Raw genomic sequence first — 20,434 nt, 5'->3', positions numbered from 1 at the left:
AGAAGAAAAAAGTATCAGTCACAATCGATTATATAGAGTGGTGTATACTGTGGTTACATACAAAATCTTTCAGCCACCCGCCTTGCCAGGTAGACTTTGGGGATGCAGTCACACTTCGCTCCGCAGCAGCACATCTAACTACTGAAGCTCGTACATCGTATACTACATCGTATACATCGTACACGCACTTACGTGTTTACAAGGGTCGGGCCTTTTGGCGCAACCTTGTAGGTTCTCTAGCAGAAAGATGAAACTCATCACATACCATAGTAGGAGGAGGGAGTTATCCCCCCCCCCCCCCCAAAGTCACTCAACCCACGCATCGGCTGCTCTTGATCTTATGGGTGAGAATTCTGCATCTCATGGTAAACCAAAGCAATGCGAGTCGCGATGAGGATAGCGAGCGCCCAGCCATACTGATGCCGGTAGTTGATAGTTGAGAGGCGGGGGAAAAAACAACCACAATGGCCGGCCATCCTCACGCACAAACAGCAGTCGTCCGGATGGGAACGGGGATCGGAATTCCCAATTCGACTCCGCAAACGCACACGTATCGTCCAATCACAGCCGGAAAAGCACGGGTTGGTCCAACCAGAAGAGAGACTCCGGAACTCGTTCTCGATATCGTTAATACGATGTTCGCGGCGAGCAGCCGCGCGGGTTCCTCCTCCTCCTCCCCCCTGCTTTTCTTTACGACGTTCCCGCTTGTAGCAAGCATCTTGATTGGCACAGCCGAGGCGGGCTTCATGAAGCCTCGTCACCGCGACGACCCCGGCACTCAGTGTGCCACCAACAACAACAAAACTCCAGCGTGAGCACTGTCGTCCAGCCATGTGGTCCGGACGACGACCGTCGCATCTACTACACATTATACACGTTTCCCAGCTTTGGGACATGGGCTCCATAGTAGATAGAATAGTAGATGGGAAGCGCAATGCGAATCCCCGACAGTTCGAGTAGCCTCAATACTGATTCGTGTCTTGTGATTCGTTGCTTAGCCAGCCGGTCGCTCTCGTAAGGAGTACACACACACCCACGACCTGGTCCATCATCCCAAGCGCCGACGCGATAAGTAAGTCCAGGACGCTCCCGTCGCGCCGGCGGGAAAGCGACAGGAACAAGTATCACAAAGGGCGTCATGGATCCCGAAACCCGAGGCGCCGGCGCTGCGGCGCCTCCAAGCCCCCTCCTCCCCTCTCACAATTTTTGAATCGCGCGTGTGCCGGGCCCCATCATTCAGAGTTTAAGCGCCAGGAACAAGAGACATCCATCCATCACGACCCTGACGGGGAGGGGGCGACAGAGGAAGGGATCGTGCTGCGGTACTAGCTCTTTGAGGTTTGGGGGGGCAAACGGCCGAATAGGAAAGCAAATGTCGAAAAACCGGCCCTCATTCGTCGCGTTGAGATGCGGGAGATCCCTTCACGACCGGGGGGGTAGCTGATTGCGGGATTGGGCAACGGGATAACAGAACCGGACAGTCTAGGGGACTGCAACGGCATGTCGCCAATCCTCGCCGCGTCTCGCGATGCGTCGAAACGTGCTGATACCTCGCTGGGCTGGACACAAACCCAAGAGGTCATAGTTTAAAGGAACGGCAGAAAGGTATAACCCTTGCCGATCGAGGCGAACGACGGTTGGGAGACGCTCGATGAGATGGACTGGTTGTCCGGGGGGATACACACACACACACACACACACACACACAGTAGAAAGCAAAAATGACCGCGCATCAGACGGTCTCTGTGCGGAAAGTCTGTGGCCAGCTCGGATCCCGTCACATGTTGCTCGTTCTCTGAGCTCCTCATCTTTGAGGCTCCAAGGCATAATTTTATCTTTTGTCTTTGGTTCGATGATGACTGCAACGCGTCGGATTGTTCGTCCGCCGCGTCGAGATCCAGCCTCGCAGATCCCGTATCATGGAAGCCTAGCAATAGTGACAGGTGCAGACAGATCCAATGGCGGGATATCGCGCCGTGGGGGGGGGGGACGGAAGCGCCTGCGGTCCTGTATCTTGTGACTGTGATGCGACTGATGAAGAGGAAAAGACATGGGTCAATGTCATGTTGGAGCAATACGTGGAGTGAGACGACATGTGCCGCCTAGACAACAGAGGGAGGCTCGGCATGTTGAAAGCTGACGGCGGTCGCGCCAGTTCCCAGTTGGAGCGTTGGAAATCGTCATCACTGTAACCGTTGCAGGGTGACGGGAGTGGCAGAGTGCCAGAATGCCTCCTCCTCCTCCTCCTCCTCCTCCTCTGCCCTTGTCCTCGCCCTCAGACTGGCTCATTGTCCGTGTACCCCGGGAGAGGCGTGACACATGTCGGCCCACTAGAACCGTAGAACAAGGCAGCTGGCCATTAGGCAGCCACAGAAGTGATGCGTTTCCAACCACTCAGATAACTCGTACAGGGTGAATTGCCATCCAATCAATACCGCGTCGTGTCGTCCCGCCTTCGACTCGCCGTTGGTCGGTTGTCTTGTCAATCGATGGTCAGTCGTTAGTCATAATTCGTCAGTCGACAAATCTCTCTCGCGATAACGAAAGGCTTCTTCCAACGTCCAGCGCGAGGCAGAGGCAGCCAGAGGCAGCCCAGAGGCCCAGAGTGCATCGTCTGTACGTCGTATATCAGTCTGTCTTGTCTGTCTGCCTCTCCCAACGCCGCCGCAAAAGGGCGTGCGACGACCGATGCACCCGGCAACTCCACCGCGACTGTCAGGCCATGAGACACCCCCAAGCCCTTGAGACACGGACTGCATGTACCGCTGCAGTCAGAGTCCTGTACGTAGCTATCTCCGAGCGGCCGGATGCAGGTTTCGTGACTCCGAATCCCTCGGGGCGGAGACCTAGCAATGTCTGCGGTACGAAAAACAACGCTGTTGCGCTCGTGTGTCGAGTCGCTCTGTCTCCATCGCCTGCTCACCGACACGCAACAATCGAGCTTGCAAGAGCGGTCGGTCGGTCAAGAGCGGATTGTGCTCGACGCCATGATGACCGAACAAGATGCTTTGTGAACATAGCGCAACATGGATGTACGTCGTGTATGTGTATGTGTATGCCTCGTGTGTCTGGAGTTTGCCGGTGCATTGATAGGACTTGGAGGAGAAGGGCGACACAACCGCTCAACCAACCTGCTCTCTTTCGTGAGTGTCACTCCCGACTTCCAACACCGATCCCCCGTCTGACAGCAGAGAGACTGGCTCCAGGTACGGTATGTACTGCATTGTCCCGTGCTGATACGTACCCACTCGCGGCCTTCCCTTCAGCTCCTGCTTCAGAACAAAAAACGATTTCGTCAGATAATTATGCGGTGTGTGTCACGTGGGGCCGAAGTGGCTGACGGTGGAGCTCCCAATATCTTGCAGAAGAAGAAAAGTGTGGTGTTGCTGATGCGGCGCGGACGGAGCTGGGACAGGAAACCCCGAAGACAAGCTTGACGAGTTTGCAGGGGACCAGGACCGAGACCAGGACCGACCTGGACCAGGGTAGTGACCAGCCGCACCATAGCGAGCGCCAGCAGTCCAGTCCAGTCAAGCCCAGCCCGACCGATCGACAGTGTGACTGATGCGAGCCTGGAGCCTACGAGCCCCGGCGAACCAGCGCAAACTGTGTCAGTCCAAATCTGCCCCCAAATGGACGGACAGCGGCTTGATGATGAGGTGGGATGGGACTCCCGCCCGTTCTTATGAACCATGCCGTGAAACGAAAGACGCCGTTACGTGATGACTAGGCGCTGGCTGGCAAAGAGGAAGAGCCTGACGCCGTATGTCCTTGGGTGCCCGAAAGGACAGCACATCCGAACAGACAGCTGCGCGGGGGGGGGGACTTTTTGCCGCTGTGAGTATCAGTCAAGGTGAGTGAAGACGAGCCTCGCCTCGTTCCCAGCCTCCCGTGTCTCCCTGTCTCTCGCCAACTTGGCCTTTTGCCCCTCGTCGTTCCAGAGCCGGCAGCCGAGGGAGGCTAGTAATTGAATAATCGGCGGAAGGGGAGCCGTCACCGCCTCTTCTTCTTCCTGGGCCATTCTCCGCACTGTCCGTGTCCCACTTCCGTCGCGGCGAAGAAGACGAATGCAGTAGGCGGCAGAGTAGGTACGGAGGCAGAATGAAGTGAATCGTCGGTCGCTAAATTTAGCCCCTTGTTGGTTGGCAGCTCATGCATTTTGTCGATCGGCCTCATTCCTTGGAGAGTCGTAACAGGTTTTCGATGCTGACCGTCACCAACTTTTGTCCTTGTCTTGTGGCGTCGCTCTTTACGCTTACGACGGACGAGCTGGGGCGGGAAACACATTGCTCAAGAACAGGCGGGTAAATAAGCAGGTAGGTAGTTAGGTAGACCTGGGTGGTGAGGCAGCCCAAGGTACGGACGATACAGGAGGTTCGCGGATCGGGTCGATCGACAGTACAGTCAGCAAGCAGCTCTACTCTCTGGGCCATGAAGGTCCTGCTTCCCGCGTGTGGAAGCTTGGGTCAGCAAGGACCTCGGGGTAACAGCTGTGACTGTACGGATACGGATACACGAATGTGGCCATCCTGCCGGGTGGTCGGGAGAGACATTGAGCGGCGACAGTGCGATGAGCCCCCCCCCCCTCTCGTCTCATCTTTTCCATTGTTGGCGCGTGCAGCCCTGCTTTAAAAAGAGGGAAAAGCTGAAGTAACGTGGCATATGGAGACCTTGCCCCATGCGGAAAAGTCGAGACCAGGGCGGGCGGGAAAAGCGAGAGGTTGACAGACAGACAGACCTCTAGCAGCAGCCGACGACGGCACAGACATCTCGGAAGATGAGAGGGCGAAGGGACAAGACGAGAAAGAAGAAGAAGAAGAAGAAGAATGGGGAAACGATGGAGAATAAGCGGAGACGACAGAGTCAAAAGGAAACAAAACCCTCCATCGGAAGCTGGAACTCCAGGAACAGTCTCCGTATCTGTATCTGTTACCTGTATCTGTACCCTTGCCCTGCTCCGTGAGAGTAGGTAGAGTAGGAAGGTGGGAGGAGCTAGTGTGGCGTGTGGTGTTTCTATCCCTTCTGCTTTCCGAGTTCCTCTGCGAGCCTGCAAGAACCAAGGCCGGCCTGGAAATTCAACCGAGTGTGAAGGAGGAGGGGGATGTGGAAGCGGACGTGGACGTGGACGTGCAAGGAGACTGGATTGGATGCCTTGCCATGCCAGGAGCCCGCCCGCCTCCACTCAGACATTTATCACCACACCCTCGTGGGCCCAAGGGGTGAGTTGGGAAAGAGCTCAAGTCGAGATCACGTCATAACAGCAAATCAGAAGCAAGAGGGACGCGGCCATCCATGTCCAAGTCCCACGTAGACCCGCTTATTCAGCCAGTCAGAACTCTTAAATGGCTACTGGCCCCGCCCTTCAAATCATGGCTCGGAATCTCCCCCTCGTCCTCCACCCGTCTCCTCCCACATCCAATCAATCTCCTTTGGCCCACCCCAACGTGACAAGGCGCGAGGGCAGAAAAACCGCTCGCACATACAGACAGAGTACATACAGTACACAGAAGAGGGTGAGTGAGCCGGGAGACAGAGAGAACGAGCGAGTCGAATCAATCAATCAGATTCGCCTCCAAACAGCTTTCTAAAACAAAACAAAAAGAGAACACCAGGCCCGGGCTACTCGCACTCTATTGGACCATTGACGATCGGATCAAATCAGTCGCCAATCACGAAGCTGGACCTATCCGTTCCCGCATTCTTTAAGCATCTTATCGATAAACGCGTGCTGTGTGCTGTACGGGTGTCTACGAAGAATCTCGCGCCCGCGCGCGGAAAGCGAGGAAAGACAGACAGACGTTCCCTCCGAGACCTCGGGTAAATAGGTAGTGTTAACAATTGAGGGGAACACGGCATAGCGCGATAGGCAAACAGACAAGCCCGTCGGCGGCAGCGCATCACCGCAAGCACAACTTGTTCTCACGCAGCCCTCCCACCCCCCGCACACCGCTAGAAAACCCGCGGCGGGAAAGGGACCCCGACAAGAAGACGAGGCCAGCCGCCGGCGCAGAGAATACGACGACAGACTGGCTATTCGGGGCAGTGACGCCTCAAGAGCCTCAAGAGAGAACAAGAACAGAACACCGGTTCAACCGGCCCTCTCGTTCCGTTGCTCTACACCTGTCTCAAGCACACAGACTGCCGCTTGCTGTTGTCTAGTGGTTGTTGAGAAAGTGAACAGGCGTAGGAGAGAGAGAGTGTGTGTGTGCAAGTGAAGAGGGGTGTGTAATTTACCTCCACCAAAGCCAAGGTGTGCGAACCAAGGTGCGCTTGCTTTCCTTCCCTCGCTGCGACGTCAACGTCAGCGACAGCCCTCACCACCACCACCACCAACTAACTGCCTCCCCCCCCTTACCCCCTCCCTCCCCCCCTTCCCCTCCTTCCCCCTCCTCTCTGGTCCTGCCAGCCTGCCTCTGTGCCAGCCTGCCTCCTCCCTTCTCGCACTCCAGTCACTTGCCCTCTTCCCGTCCATGCTAAAGCAACACCCCCCCTATCCCCCCTCCACAGCCTCCAGTAACGCAGGAATCTTCTTCACACACACCCCAAGATCCCAGCATAGCGACCCATCTTTTTCCACCGACGCCACACACTCACACTTTCGTCTTCAGGATCCACGCACCTCTTTTTTCCTCTTTTTTTTTTCCCTCTCTTTCCCTTGCCCTCCGCCGCCGCCCACCTCCGAAACAGGCGTACAAAGTGCGAAAGAGCCCCGGTTCGTCGAAGCAAAAAGGTCCAGCGAATCCAACGAGCCAAAAGCCAGAAAAAACCCGCCCTCCCACAAAACCCAGCAAATCAGCTCGGTTTTTCTCTTGCGACCACTCATATTCGTCGCTCACCTCTCCAACGTCTCCCCCAACCTGCCACCAACCACCAACCACCACTCACAGCCTACGATTGATTCCAGACGGCCAGCGACACGCTCTCGCCTCTCGTGAACTGTTCGCGACACTGGATCTAGGAACCAACTCAAAGGTCCTTTACCCTATCATCGTCGTCCTCTCGACATATCCTCCATCCAACTAGCTACCCAGCATATTGGACCAACGCCAGCAACAACACGCACCTCGTCTGTCAGCTGATAGACTCGACCTGCGGAAAACAGCATTCTTCCCCCTCCTCCCCCGCCTCTTTATCCTCTCTGTGTGTGTCTGTTTGATCGCAGCGAACCGCGCCGTTCCACATCGCATCGCAGCGCGCGACCACAGCGACGGCCCCTTCGTCTTCGCCCAACCGCGTCGCACTTGACCTCTCGGCCAAATAGCCACCGCACCCACGCGTCAAAGCTTTTTTTTTCGGGAGACGATTCCCAAGCTCACATCGTGACACTCGAGCCAAAAGCCTATCAGAAAGCTTCGCCTCGACTTAGACCACGAGCCAATCTCTAAAAAAGTCTACACTACCGAGCTGAAGCCAAAAACTCTGGCCAACCAGGTACGTTTCGCATGCTCCCTCGACACAGCTCCTCTGGCGCCCCTCCCGTCCAGCCCTGTACGCGCGCTTCCTTCCTTGTTGCCTGACAACACGCCGTCTGTCTGTTTACTATTCTACCCTTTTCTTTCTATCTTTACGCTCGCGCTTTTTTTATTTGACGCTTGGCATCAACTCCTCTTCCCAACGTCGACACGGAGCTGCAACGACGACACCGGGGAAAAGCTCACCGGAGACATCTCCCCAGTGTGTGCTGCCGACTTTTGTTTTCTTTTTTCTCACATCCTCTTCTCACATGTCGCACACGCGCGCTCCGTTGGCTGAAACCGGGCAAACGGCACATGCTTACTGACTTGACTGACCAGGGCGCATAACACCCTTCTTCCTTATCCTTCACACGGCACTTCGCCCTCATCGGCGATTACCCCCTTCATCTTCAACTCACAGCGGTACGTGTATCGGATTTTCTTGTCACTTTGTCACCAACCTTCCCAGCACCTACCTACCTACCTACCTGCACACTGGTCCCCAAAATGTGTTACCATCCATCCCCGGGCCCCCCTCCCCCCTCTGGCAATGTCCACGTCAATCTGTCTCTCCTTTCGACCACGGGCATCACCGCCACCTTGTAGTATTCTCTGTTCCATCCTTCGGCACTACTGTGCTATTGCTTTCATGGCGTCCCCATCCCCCACCCCCGAAGTGTACTAGCAGTGTACCGAGCCTTGGATGCCTTCTCGAAGCACCCCTTGGATGACTGGCATCGAGGCGGCGGCAATGAGCTGGAAGAAGGGTCTCGATTGACCAGCCACCCCTTGTTCCATGTGCAGCCTCAGTGGGCTGTAAGTTCTTGTGCAGCGCTTAGTGAGCCCTGTCTGGCTGGTGGCAGCGACACAAGACAGCGCCTGTACCAGCACCCTTTCCACTCCTGAGGCGCAAAGCACAGGCTCTGTCACAGCAGCTCGGACGTTCCTCTGGCTCTGCGTCGCCACCACTACACTACCGCGACAAGGGGAGGGAGCTTCTCCTGGCTGTTTGGCATGGTGGGCCATGCCTTTGCATAGTCCGTCATGCATGCGAGGTCTGCCAGCGCATCAAGTGGTGGCCCGAGACGCCAGGAGATGAACATCAACCCCACTCATCCCGCCTGCCTTGGGCGCATCATCCCGAGCTCTGGCTTATATACAGAAGAACTAACGCTCTTGGTTGGACAGACCCCGCGACGCGAAGTGGAATAGAACTAAACAGTCTATCTTTCTGTTCCTCTCGGGAACCAGAGCATCGGCTTGCTTCGTCCAAAAACCAAATCCCCCCAGACTACCGGTAGACTTACCCTACCCGCTTCCCGCAGTGCAGCCGGTAGACCATTCCAGGACCAGCCGCCCACACCACGCAACCCTCGACTCCGCCTAACACGGGCAATACCACCAGTACCAGTAGCAGCACCAGCAGCCTCGACACGCCTGCCTTCTCCCTCTCTCTCCCTATCCGTAACAACCCACACACTAGCCGACCTCACGTGGCTATCATTCTCGCCCCAGGCTCAGCCACCCACCCTCGTCCGCCCCGCGACTACATCAGCCCGCATATGCCGTGGTCGGCCACTTGCGTCGCGCCCGCCTCTGCCAGCTCATTCACGCATCACCAATAGATTGAGCCCCTCCGCTCCCAATACACTGGCAAAGCACCCTAGCACACACCCGGCTCCCAACCCGTGTTGCCCAACTCTACCCAAGCAGACGGGCCGTCTCAAGTCATTTTTAAAGCTGATTCCTCACAAGAAGGGCAGCTTTCGTCGCAACTCATTCGCCGCTCGCGACCCATACCCGTGATACCCTTTATACGCGGTCACGTTTTCACCCCCTTCCCACACACGCCAAACAAAGTCGCTCGTCGAGCTAGCTACACGTCCCTCGGTCTCATTGGTTCTGAGCCTATTCGCGACGAAGACATAGCACTGCCTTCATTGCACAGCTCGACCTCCTCCCATCGAACCGGCTGACTCCCAGTATGATGGAATACGCACAATACCCTCAACCTCAGAACGCGCACTCGGGATACACGAACTCCACCACAGGCAACAACATCACCTCTCCTCACGGCGTACAGACGTCACCCATTCTGTCTCAACAACAATCGCCCTCTCAGCAACAGGGACACAACATGTATCAGCCACAGTACACCGTTCCCCAGCAGGGCATGCACTATGCCATGCCCCAAATCCAGGCCGCCGCCATGGCGGCGACTGCTGCTGCATCGGGATCCAGCTACCCATACATGGCTTCCGACCCCAGCATGACGCAGACGTCGCCGCGAATGGGCGGCGCGAAGAAGGAGAACCGCGACCCTCGATCACCAACCCAGATGACCAACGTCTCGCAGCTGCCCGGCCAGAGACGCCTCAGCCAAGTCACCAGCCCGGGCGTCCCCAACGCGCAGGGCATGATGAATCACGTTGGCGGGCGACCCGGCGTTGCGCCCCCGCAGATGGCGCAGGGGCAGGCCATGCCTCATCCGCAATCCCCCGAGATGCCGGCCGGCGGTGTCGAGGAATCACCCCTCTACGTCAACGCCAAGCAGTTCCATCGCATTCTGAAGCGCCGCGTCGCACGCCAAAAGCTCGAGGAGCAGCTTCGTCTTACCTCCAAGGGTCGCAAGCCGTATCTGCACGAGTCGAGACACAACCACGCCATGCGCCGACCCCGCGGGCCCGGAGGACGCTTTCTCACTGCCGAGGAGGTGGCCGCCATCGAGCGCGAGAAGGGCGGCGGGTCCGGCGAGCCGTCCAACGACGATGTCGCCGATACCAAAGCCGGCACGAAGAGGAAGTCGGAGGCGGATGACTCGAGCAGCAGCAAGAAGGCCAAGAAGGCGTCGGAGAGTCCTGAGGAAGACGAGGAGGAGGACGACGAATCTTGATGCCTCTGCCACCACTCGTTCTTTATGTCGCGCATTCCGATCACGAAGTCACGACAGCCCGCAGAGACGACCATACAGGCCATCTCTACTACTCTTTTGAAACTGATTTATAATGAAGGTGGGAGTCACGAAGAAGGGCGGGGAGTGCTTTGTGAGGCATGTGCTTATAGGAGCCGGATGAAATCTCCTCGCGGGTATCTTTATACGCAGCATGCGGGCCGGTATACAGGACTCTCTTTGCGCTCGGGCGGCCAGACCCCAGCCTATGCCGCACCCTTGAGCGGCATTGGTTTTTACCCCACCCCTTTTCTCTTCTACTTTTCTTTTCATTTTCACGGTTAATACACATTATCGACTGGCAACAGCATGGCATCCGTCTAGGTGGGTGGCCGCAAGGGAAATAAGGAGGGAAGAATGCATGGACGACTCGAAACGACGGATACCCCTCTTGTGTTTACTCGATTACCCCCTTCTCCTTGTTTCTGTTTTCTTGTTTCTTTTTGGTTTCCTTCTTCACTTCGTGTTACCAATTTCCCCCCCCCCCTGGACCGGCAATGGACAGCCTTTTGCATTCTTCGAGGGGCGGTGGTTGCTGATACGGGCAAATGGTCTGGCTACCAGCGGCTCCGTCTTTCATTTTTTTTTATATTTCTTGTCTCGGCAGGGAGTGGAAACGAAGAGAAGAGAAAATCATCGTAAAAATGAAAAGCCGGCAGCGGTTGGCGTGTTGTATGTCAACGTCACGGGAACCGAGAATGATTTGAAGATGATGGGATTTATGTTTCTATTGATCTACCGTACCACTTGTTGCTTGCTGGGCTGAGGGGATAGACCATGGTTCCTGGCCATCCGTCACCGGGTTCGTGCCTAGGGAGAGAAACACGGGTTTAACGACAGTTATCCACACGAGCAATTTATACCATTTACTGCATCTTTTTGAAGACAATCTGCAAAGTGTCGAGACGGACACCTCGTTCTTGCATGGCGTGACTGTATGATGTTCACTGTGCGTCGTCAAGTGAGATCTGGATTGACGCGAACGGGACGCGCTGCGTTGGTGAATGGATCATGACACTTGGACCAGGACCAATGAAAAACGGGGTGCAACGGTAGTCGACCGACTGGACGGACGGGGTTTTGTGTATTTCCAGGAACCAAGGAAAACGAGGCTCTGGAACAGCAAATCATCATCAGCGACAGGGCCGGACCGGGCGAGTACAGTGAACGACGGACGCACGGCGGACACTGACTGGCTCGGTCGGGAGCGGCCATCGAGGGGGGGGCGGTCCGCCCCCACCTCCTCCGCACTCTGCTGCATCACCCCCGCTCCAGCGGTCCCTAGGTACCTTAGCATACCTCCTACTTACCTAGGTACCTAGGTAGGTTGTGGTGAGATAGCAGCAGCTAGGTCACCTTTGGCCGGTGGACCTCGGCATCTATCCCAGCACCATTCAGCCACCTCGCACCTTTCTCACAACACATAGTGAAGCATTCCAGGCCCCTTTCACACCCCCGCGTTCCCGTTCAAACGTCACTAGCAACTAGGGCCCGAACCGAGGCTCGCTGACTGGCCGAATATCCGCGGATCGCACACCACCACCTGTGTGGAAGAACAGCGAGCAACTGACTGGCCCGGCACAGCTTTCGCCGGGATTCATCTTTGATTCTCCTTCACCTGGGGCCTAAACGGCGACCACATTCGATCAGCAAAACCAATCGCCCTGCCTGCCTACTGCTACAACTCGACATCGAGTCTCTGCGCATCGTGAGACCTCGGGACGACGCGTCCAATTGGACCAGTGGTGGACGGACGAGACGGCAATAGGAGCCTTTGCCATCACGCACATCATGGCGGGACGTGTACGGCACCCAATCGACCAGAAGGCTCTGGAACGGTACATCGACGAGCATGTGCCGCAAATCAAGACGCCCTTGGAGATCAAACAGGCATGTGTAGCCTCCGGGACCTCGTCCTCCCATCCATCCTGATGCCTTAATCTGACTCGGCACAGTTCGGCTTCGGCCAATCGAACCCGACATACCAACTAACGGACGCGACCAACGCCCGCTTCGTGCTGCGCAAGAAGCCCCCCGGCAAGCTCCTCTCCAAGGCCGCGCACAAGGTCGAGCGCGAGCACCGCATCATCGCCGCCCTCGGCCCCACCGACGTACCCGTGCCCCGGGCCTACTGCCTCTGCGAGGACGACTCGGTCGTCGGCACGCCCTTCTACATCATGGAGTTCCTCGACGGCCGCATCCTCGAGGACCCGGCCATGCCCGAGGTGAGCTCGCCCGAGGAGCGCAGGGCGCTGTGGAGGGCCGCGACGACGACGCTCGCGAGGCTGCACCGCGTCACGCCGGCGGGCGTCGGGCTCGAGGGGTTCGGCAAGGCGAGCGGGTTCTACGACCGCCAGGTCCGCACGTGGACGACCATCTGCGAGAGTCAGGCCGCCGCCGTCGACCTCGAGACGGGCGAGAAGGTTGGCGACCTGCCGCACTTTGGGGAGATGGTGCGGTTCTTCGGGGACGGGGCCGCGCAGCCGCAGGACCGGGCGACGTTGATCCATGGGGATTACAAGATTGACAACATTGTCTTTCACAAAACGGAGCCGAGGGTCATTGGAATTCTGGAGTATGTACCCCCCTAAGCCCCCCCCCCTTTTTTTTTCTTTTTTCTTTTTGCTTCTTTTCTTTCTTCACCCATACATCCTACATCCTGCATTCATCCTGTTCTCTACTCCCCCCGGACAACAGGGAGACTGACAAACCTCCCACGGCAGCTGGGAAATGTCCACCGTGGGTCACCCCCTCTCGGACTTGTGCAACTTCCTACACCCGTACTTCACCGCCTCGCGCGCCGGCAGCGGCATCTACGCGCACGACGGATTCCTCCCCGGCGCCACGCCGGGTTTGCCGACGACGGAGGAGATCGTGGGCTGGTACGCCGCCGAGGCCGGGTGGTCCCCCGCGCCGGAGCTCAACTGGGGCATGGCGTTCAGCATGTTCCGGCTCGCGGCCGTGTGTCAAGGCATCGCGGCGCGTGCGGCGCGCGGGCAGGCGAGCAGCGAGCAGGCGCGGAGGTTCGCCGTCACGAGGGGCCCGTTGGCGGAGTTTGCGTGGGAGCTCGTCGGGAGGAGCCGTGGCGAGGGGGGGGAGGGAGGCAAAGCGAAGTTGTAAAGGTAGACCGGGACGTTCTTCCCCCCCCCTGGTTTTCATATCCACACTCTATGTGCAAATATGAGATACGACCTGTGACTTTGTCGGTTGGGCTCTGGAAGAAGAGAAAACCGCCCTGCTGGGTGGAAGAACCCCCCCCCCCCCCCCCCATTTCCCAGTATCTTCTGTCACATCTATACGGCATGGATTCGACGCATGTCACCGCGGTTTGCGGGTGCGGCCCGGTCGAACTCCTCTTTCGAGAAGAGTAACGGGCCAGTTCAAGTGAGTGAGCACGACACGGTAACGAGAACCTTTAATAGTATTGATTATTCGACATTACTCTACTGTACCCTCCCCTGCTTTGTCAGTTTATAACAAAGGATACATTTATACGCTAGGTGGGGTTAGCTTTCGCGTCTCCTCCACGAAATCGTAAGGTTGACGCCGCCGTCCGCGTTAGTCTTGGACCCCCGTCTCCACCGCGCGAACCGCTTGCGGCTGACGGAGCTCATCGCGACGGGGGTGCCGGCGGAGAGGACGGGCTCGCTGAGCCGCACGCGCGACGAGCGGTGCGACACGGCGACGTCGAACGCCACGTCGCTGCGGAACTTGTCGTCGCCCTGGAAGTCCGGGTGTTCATCGTCGACGCTGACCATGACGAGCATGCCGCCGGCCGAGTTGAGCACGGCGGCGGCCTCGAACATGCCCGAGGCCCTGCGGACGAAGGGGGTCGGGTCCTCGGGCGGCGGGACCGCGAGGGTGAAGGTCGTCCAGGGGTTCGAGGCGTCGCTGTCGCTGCTGCTGCCGCCGCCGCCGGGGGCGATGCAGTTGACGGCGTTGGCCGCCGTGCAGCGGAGCTGGCGAGGCCAGAGGAGGGTGTTCTTGGTGGTCGGGGAGTTGGTGGTCGGGGAGTTGGTGGTCGGGGAGTTGGTGGTCGGGGAGTTGGTGGTCGGGGAGTTGGTGGTCGGGGAGTTGGTGGTCGGGGAGTCGGCGGCGGAGGGCGGGAGGGGGCTTGCCGGGGCGAGGCATGCGAAGAAGAGGAAGAAGAGGATGATGATGCGTTCTGTAGCCAGAGTCAGGCGGTTGCGGTACATTATGGTTTTGAACGAGTAAGTGGTTTCTTTTTTTTTTTTTTTTTTTTTTTTTGACCGAGTTGAGTATTAAAATGATACACCACCGTCTTGAGTTATAGCCATCAAGACAGCGGCATGTCTATAGAACTTGACAATTCAGCGGAAAAGATGCTACAGAATATAGTCCTTTTTTTTTCCCCCTTCTCTTTTCCCCTTTCCTAGAATACGGGTTCCTCGGGAACAGGTGTTTGTCTAATCTCAGAACGCAATCAAAAAGACAATGCGTTGGAAATGAGCCAAGTGGCTTTGGTCGTGAAGCCTTAAAGACTATTCAAAGACTACAGAGAAAGGCCCAAGCAGGATCATTTTAAAAAAATGGCCGTCGGGTGTTTTGTATAGCCCCTCGGGTTTTCGTACAATTTCTGCTCTTCCTCGTATTTCACTTTAATTTTTTTTTTATAGAAAAGAAGCTTTAGTGATGAACACAATGTTGATATTGGAAGCCCCGGTTTTCTTATGTAAAGAACCAACAACAAACCCCTCACCAGGACCAATCTGCCCTTCATGGCGTTCCTTTCTTCCTGATGATGTCTTGCGCGGCTCAAAACGGGAACCGGGTTTTTTTTTTTCGCTAAGCCAACAACTACATATGGTTCCCATCCCCCGTTCGTACTCGACCGTTGGGAAAGGTTCGCCGGGGGTTCATCGTCCGCCAGACCCGCACCCGATGCAAAGCAAAGAAACACCGACTCGGGAGTCTCAGCCCCGGGGAACAAAGTTCCTCCTCGCCCAGCGCGAGCGGAGCAGGTCCTTGGGATCCCGCTTGTCGTTGTTGTTGTTGTTGTTATCATTGTTGTTCTGCTGGTTCTGGCGACCACGTCCGTTGCCGCCGCCGCCCGCCGCGGCACCTCCGCCGGTCTGAGCGTTGTTCCCTCCGCGGCCGGTGCCCCGGTTCCTGCCGTTGCCTCCGCCGGCCGCGCCGTTGCCCTTGCCCCTGTTCCGTCCGTTGCCTTTGCCGCCGTTGCCGTTGTTCTTCTTGCCGTTGTTGGCGGACCCCGCGGGCCCGGCGGCCTCCAGGGTGGCGTTGTTGCCGAGGATCTCCTTGATGGCCGTGACGCCCTGGTCGTCCTGGGTCGGGGCATCCTGGATCGACTTGACGGCGGCGGGCAGGTCGACGATGTTCTGCTGGACCTGGGTGAGGACGCCCTCGAGCGTCTGGGCGGTGGGGATGTTGTCGGGGGTGTTCTGCTTGGGCGTCGTGTCGGTCTGCTGGACGGCGACGCAGCCGCCAAAGGGGCCCTTTGCGTTGTCGTTGAAGCAGCGGATGGTGCAGACGTCTCCGGTGGAGGCTGGCGGGTCCGTGTTAGTCGGCGTGTTCTAACACTTCCGAACTGCATGCAACAGCCAAACAGAGATCTGGGGGTTTTTCGTGCGAACATACCTCCTACGCAGGCCAGGTCGTCGGGCATTTTGACCTTGAGCTTGATGTTGCCATTCTGCGGCTGGGACTCCTGGACCTGGAGCTTCGTCTGGCCCGTGGCCCCGTTGGCGTTGCTCGTCAGGTCGAGGTCGCACGAGTAGGGGCCGACGCCGTCGGCGCTGACCTGGGCGATGGTGATGTCGACGTTGGAGCCCTTTGTGACCTTGGTGACGGTGTTGTTGCTGAGCTGGCCCTCGGTCGTCTCGCCGATGTCGATGTTCCCGCTGAGGATCGTCCGGCCGCACTCGTTGACGACGTTCTGGACGATCTCCTGCTGGTTGATGATGTTGGCGTCGGCCTTTGCGGGATTGACTGTGGACGATGCGTGAGACGTATGCTCCTGTTGATGGGCTTTGGACACGTACCTAATAGTCCCGGGCTGGCCGGGCCTTTGGGGCCTTGTGCGCTGAGGATGACACCTTGAGCGTGAGCCACCGCCAGCAGGGCGGAGGCAACCAAGGCTCTCACGGGGAACGACATGGCCGGTATGCAGGCTAGAAATGAGAAAGAGAAGACAAAAACCAAAAACGAGTACGAGTCAAGTAAAGATTAATACGTATGGAGGGAGGGAAGGTTTAAAAAAAAGGTGTCCAGCACGGTTTGAAAGAAGGGGGGGGGTAAGAGAGAGAAGCGAAGACGAGATGATGGCCTCTCGAAGAGCAAGAAACAGACCGGCTGGGAGTTTGGAAGAGGGTAAGTAAGAGAGGAGGGAAACAACAGATTCACAAGAGAATACCAAACGGAAAGGAAGGAAAGTATGAGCGAGCGATCCAGACGGGAAGAGCACAGGGAGGCCTGCGTATCTTTGGCCCGGAGAGCGAGGCTGTTAAGTTTTATACATGGTTGCCAGGTTTCCTTCGTTTGCTCTTGGTGGTCCCGGCCTACGATGTATGCCTCCCCTTCCCCCCTTTGACGATGACAAGAGGAGTTGTTTGCAGGGTAGAGCTTGTTTCGACAAGGGGTGGCATGCGTGTATGGACGGGATGGTGTGTGTTTGTGTGTGTGTGTGAGTGAGGGAGGGAGGGAGTGGGGGGGGGAGAGAGAGAGACCGTGATGTACGATGTAAGTCATAGTGTAGGTACATCGTACAGTAAGTAGCGTTAGCCTGTAAGCGATGCGCCGTGGTTTGAAGAGGGGACGCAACATACTTCGAACCCCATGAAGGTTGTGCCTGTGCCTGGGCTGAGAGTGCAGTGATTAGTGCCCGCTCTTCCAAGGATGTGATCCGACGTTGGGATCCGAACGAGGACGGGGGGGGGTCTCTCCCTGCCCTCTGTTTCCCGGACGGCCTGGCCAAGCAGAGATTCTCTCCGCAGCTCTGACGATCATCTGGAACGGATGCCGTCGCGTGGGTGGGGATCGCTGGTGGAGACGGAGGCGCGTGTAAGAACGAAGTACGATGTACGGTGGGTGGCCGGTCGCCAGGCCACACCCGTCGAGATGGTTTCCAAGGCCGAATCTTCTCCGTGGGGGGGGGGGGGGGATCCCGTCTCTGTTCGGAGAGTGGCAGCTGCCCAGATTGGTCAAAAAGAAATAAGAAGTGGTATATTAGGACGACAGGGCGTCAACGTCCGTCCATCCCGTCGTGTCGTGTCGGCATTGCTGGGGTGGCATCGCGGGTGGGCGCATGTCGCCTGGAAGTCCAGACGAAGACGGGGCTGCGACGGCGTTTCAGGCCTTCTGATGACGGCGGGCCTTACAGGCACTTATAGCGGACTTCCTGTATATATCCTGAGGTGAGCACAGCCTGAATCCCATCTCCTCCCCCCCTTCCGTTCGCCTTGTCTTGCAGGTTTGTGTGCGGCGAACCTCCGACGACACTTTCTTTCTCTTTCTTCTCTTGCTCTTCCCCTAAAGAAGTTCGGACGGGCAGCAGCCGTCCTGAGACGATTTCGTAACGTTTGGGGGGAGAACAGTGACCGGGGGCTTTTTTAAAAAAATAAAAAAAAAACCCTGCCAACTCCGTCTCTGCGTCTAGTGTCGGAGTGGGTTGGGCGCGTATTTAGAGCCGGCGGTGGCCCTCGACTGCGACCTCTGGAGCCGGTGACGCCGTGTTCCGTCCTTCTCCTCACTCATTCTTGGAACAGAACCCCTCGACCGTGGTCCGTTGGGTTTGGTTGTCTGCGTGAGAGTTCAAGACATGAGGGGGGGGGGGGGGGGGGGGGTCATGGCCATGAGAACACCCCATCGACAGGGAGGGCACTCGTCGTCGCACCCGCTACCCCAACGCCGCCTCCTTCGGCTACCCATGCGTTTGAGGCAAAGCTTTTGAGGATAAGGTGCGAGTTAGGAGAATTAATAGATTGGAGGGCGGGAGCTGCCATGTTGCGGTGGAGATCGTGCGGTTTACAGGACACACGCGCATACAGAAACCATGCATAGCCCTTGATTCACCTCAAAAGGTTCCAGGCCACACGACGGGACCCACAACTCTCACTTATCCCCTGAGCCAGTGAGCATTCAGCGCACTCAAACCTCTTCCAGGGGGGGCTTTCGTCATCGCACGACTGTGAAACAAGCATTCTGGCCAGCGTTTGACCCATACAAAACAAATCCTCGCCGCTGCTGCGCATGTTCAGACAGTTAGTCTGTCGACGGTCTTTCATTTTCTGGTTCTGCCGTGTGAAGAAAGCATCGCACGTTCGACTCTCCTCTCGCTTGCGTCCCTGCCACCCTCCCTGCCCCTGAGATGTCTTGCCTCGGCGGCCCGACTCTGGCGTCTGTCCGGGACTCTTGCTCCGTGGGCCGGGGGCCGTGGCGGCCCCTTGCGTTGGCCTTTTGGCCCATATATCCTGTCGTTCCTGCATATCGCCGCCGCCGGTACGGCACGTGGAACCTTCGCGTACAACGTACTCGTTGAGGATTATACAAGTCAGTCAGTCAGTCAGCCGTTCTGCTGGCGATTACTGGTGGGCGGCCTGTGCTTCCGAATTCACTTGCATTTGCATCTGCATTTTCATCTCGAGACTACCCTAGCCTGACAAACACAAGTCTTTGTCGTCGCAGGGCTTGCTTCGTTACCGCCACGACGAGGTAATCATTCTGGCATTTCATGAAGGCACCGTCGATGCATGCCGGTTTGCTCCTGTGGGGAAACCGACATCTACATGTACGGACTATGCTCGTCTAGAGCGCAAAACAATGTGTCCGCATACTTTCTGCCTGCAGGCGTCGCCGATGACTCTGCACATGGATCACTGTGGTCGGCTGACATGGACCAGAAACAAGTCCCCAGCTCGAGTCTGGCTTGGGTTGTGTGCAAAAGAGAAAACCAAACCCAAAACCAAGAGAAACCCCGCCGGGGGCAAACTTTGCTGGCGCCTGGAGATCGACATCCATCAACATTTTCCGAGCTCGACGGTGCACCTCCAGAGAAGACATCTACAGGTACTGTTACTGCCAACGAGATGCTTTGACCGCTGAAGCTTCTCAAGGGTTCATTCAACCCTTACTTTCCCGGTCGTTGACAAGCCGGACACTATCCACGTCCAGCGCGAAACAACTTGCACACTCACTTCAAGCCCCGCTGCCCCAATGACCAAAGCTTCAGGTTTTCGTCACGGATGTTGACAATTCGTCCTACAGGCCAACCTAGGCCGAGATGAATGCTGTAAGACCTCTACGATGGAACCTAAACAGTGGCTTTCGGGACACTGTTGCCTCCTCCCGTAGTGGTCTTAGACGGCGAAAAGTGATCGTTGTTAACAAAAGTCTCATGCAAACACACAAAGCCCCCTTTCGAAGGGACAGCGTTTCTAATGATGCACCCAGTCCTGCTTTGCTTCTGAGCTGCCAATGGAACCGAAAGACGCCTGGCGGGAGGTCCTATGCGGCCAGGTTGAGCTAGCTTTGGAGATCGGCTGCCGCATCGTGCGCGTCGAGGCGGTCGGGCTGGGTCGGCTCAAAAGCAAGCAGCGGGTGAGCAACGGCGAGAAGAAGGTCGGCTGGGCGTACAGGATCAACGAGGTGGCGTGGAGTGAGGCGAGGGAGGACTTGGAGAGGAGGGGTAAATAGCCCTTGTGAGAGGGCAACGGCTCTGGGAGAACATCGATCCAACGCCTCGTCATTAGAAGCCATGTTGTTTAGTACTGGGCTACGGGAGACGAGATGCCCCGACGTTACGACGTCTTGCTTTGGAAGTCCACTGCGGCCTGCCAATTCGCTGATTATCGAAGGAGACTCTGACTCTGAAGATCTACATCGAATCGCCGAGTAGCAAGTCACTTACTGCATTGTCTGTATGTCAGAAAGATGGCGTGGAGGGCATGATTGCTTGGGGAGTTTCCCTTGGGACGTCTCTAGGGTTAGGGTTAGGGTTTATTTTCCATTACCGCATAGCATTTATTGGAGTGTTTATGCCTAACATGCATGCGCA

At 57.0% G+C, this 20,434-nt stretch overlaps 5 protein-coding genes across 5 annotated transcripts; 4 read left to right on the top strand and 1 right to left on the bottom strand.

Moving 5' to 3' along the window:
* Window positions 1-5,369: 5,369 nt before the first annotated feature.
* Window positions 5,370-5,821, top strand: CH63R_00872 (uncharacterized protein; the record flags this gene model as incomplete). The annotated part of the gene is made up of 2 exons (XM_018295847.1): window positions 5,370-5,517; window positions 5,565-5,821. 2 exons carry the CDS (start codon window positions 5,370-5,372, stop codon window positions 5,819-5,821), a joined length of 405 nt encoding a protein of 134 aa, XP_018164209.1.
* Window positions 5,822-9,438: 3,617 nt separating this feature from the next.
* Window positions 9,439-10,347, top strand: CH63R_00871 (CCAAT-binding transcription factor subunit B; the record flags this gene model as incomplete). Its single annotated transcript, XM_018295846.1, has 1 exon — window positions 9,439-10,347. One exon carries the CDS (start codon window positions 9,439-9,441, stop codon window positions 10,345-10,347), a length of 909 nt encoding a protein of 302 aa, XP_018164208.1.
* Window positions 10,348-12,195: 1,848 nt separating this feature from the next.
* On the top strand, window positions 12,196-13,524 carry CH63R_00870 (phosphotransferase enzyme family protein; the record flags this gene model as incomplete). Its single annotated transcript, XM_018295845.1, has 3 exons — window positions 12,196-12,300; window positions 12,360-12,979; window positions 13,128-13,524. The coding sequence occupies 3 exons, from the start codon at window positions 12,196-12,198 to the stop codon at window positions 13,522-13,524; spliced, it is 1,122 nt and encodes a 373-aa protein (XP_018164207.1).
* A 1,814-nt stretch (window positions 13,525-15,338) lies between these two features.
* Window positions 15,339-16,539, bottom strand: CH63R_00869 (GEgh16 protein; the record flags this gene model as incomplete). Its single annotated transcript, XM_018295844.1, has 3 exons — window positions 15,339-15,928; window positions 16,021-16,371; window positions 16,425-16,539. The coding sequence occupies 3 exons, from the start codon at window positions 16,537-16,539 to the stop codon at window positions 15,339-15,341; spliced, it is 1,056 nt and encodes a 351-aa protein (XP_018164206.1).
* Window positions 16,540-19,854: 3,315 nt separating this feature from the next.
* Window positions 19,855-20,073, top strand: CH63R_00868 (Acetyltransferase; the record flags this gene model as incomplete). Its single annotated transcript, XM_018295843.1, has 1 exon — window positions 19,855-20,073. The coding sequence occupies one exon, from the start codon at window positions 19,855-19,857 to the stop codon at window positions 20,071-20,073; it is 219 nt and encodes a 72-aa protein (XP_018164205.1).
* Between the last annotated feature and the right edge of the window lie 361 nt (window positions 20,074-20,434).

Source organism: Colletotrichum higginsianum, chromosome 1 (genome assembly GCF_001672515.1).
Source record: "Colletotrichum higginsianum IMI 349063 chromosome 1, whole genome shotgun sequence".
NCBI classification, from domain to species: Eukaryota; Fungi; Ascomycota; class Sordariomycetes; order Glomerellales; family Glomerellaceae; genus Colletotrichum; species Colletotrichum higginsianum.
The sequence above is the reverse complement of the archived record's forward strand: the minus strand, read 5'-3'. Positions and strand labels throughout refer to the sequence as shown.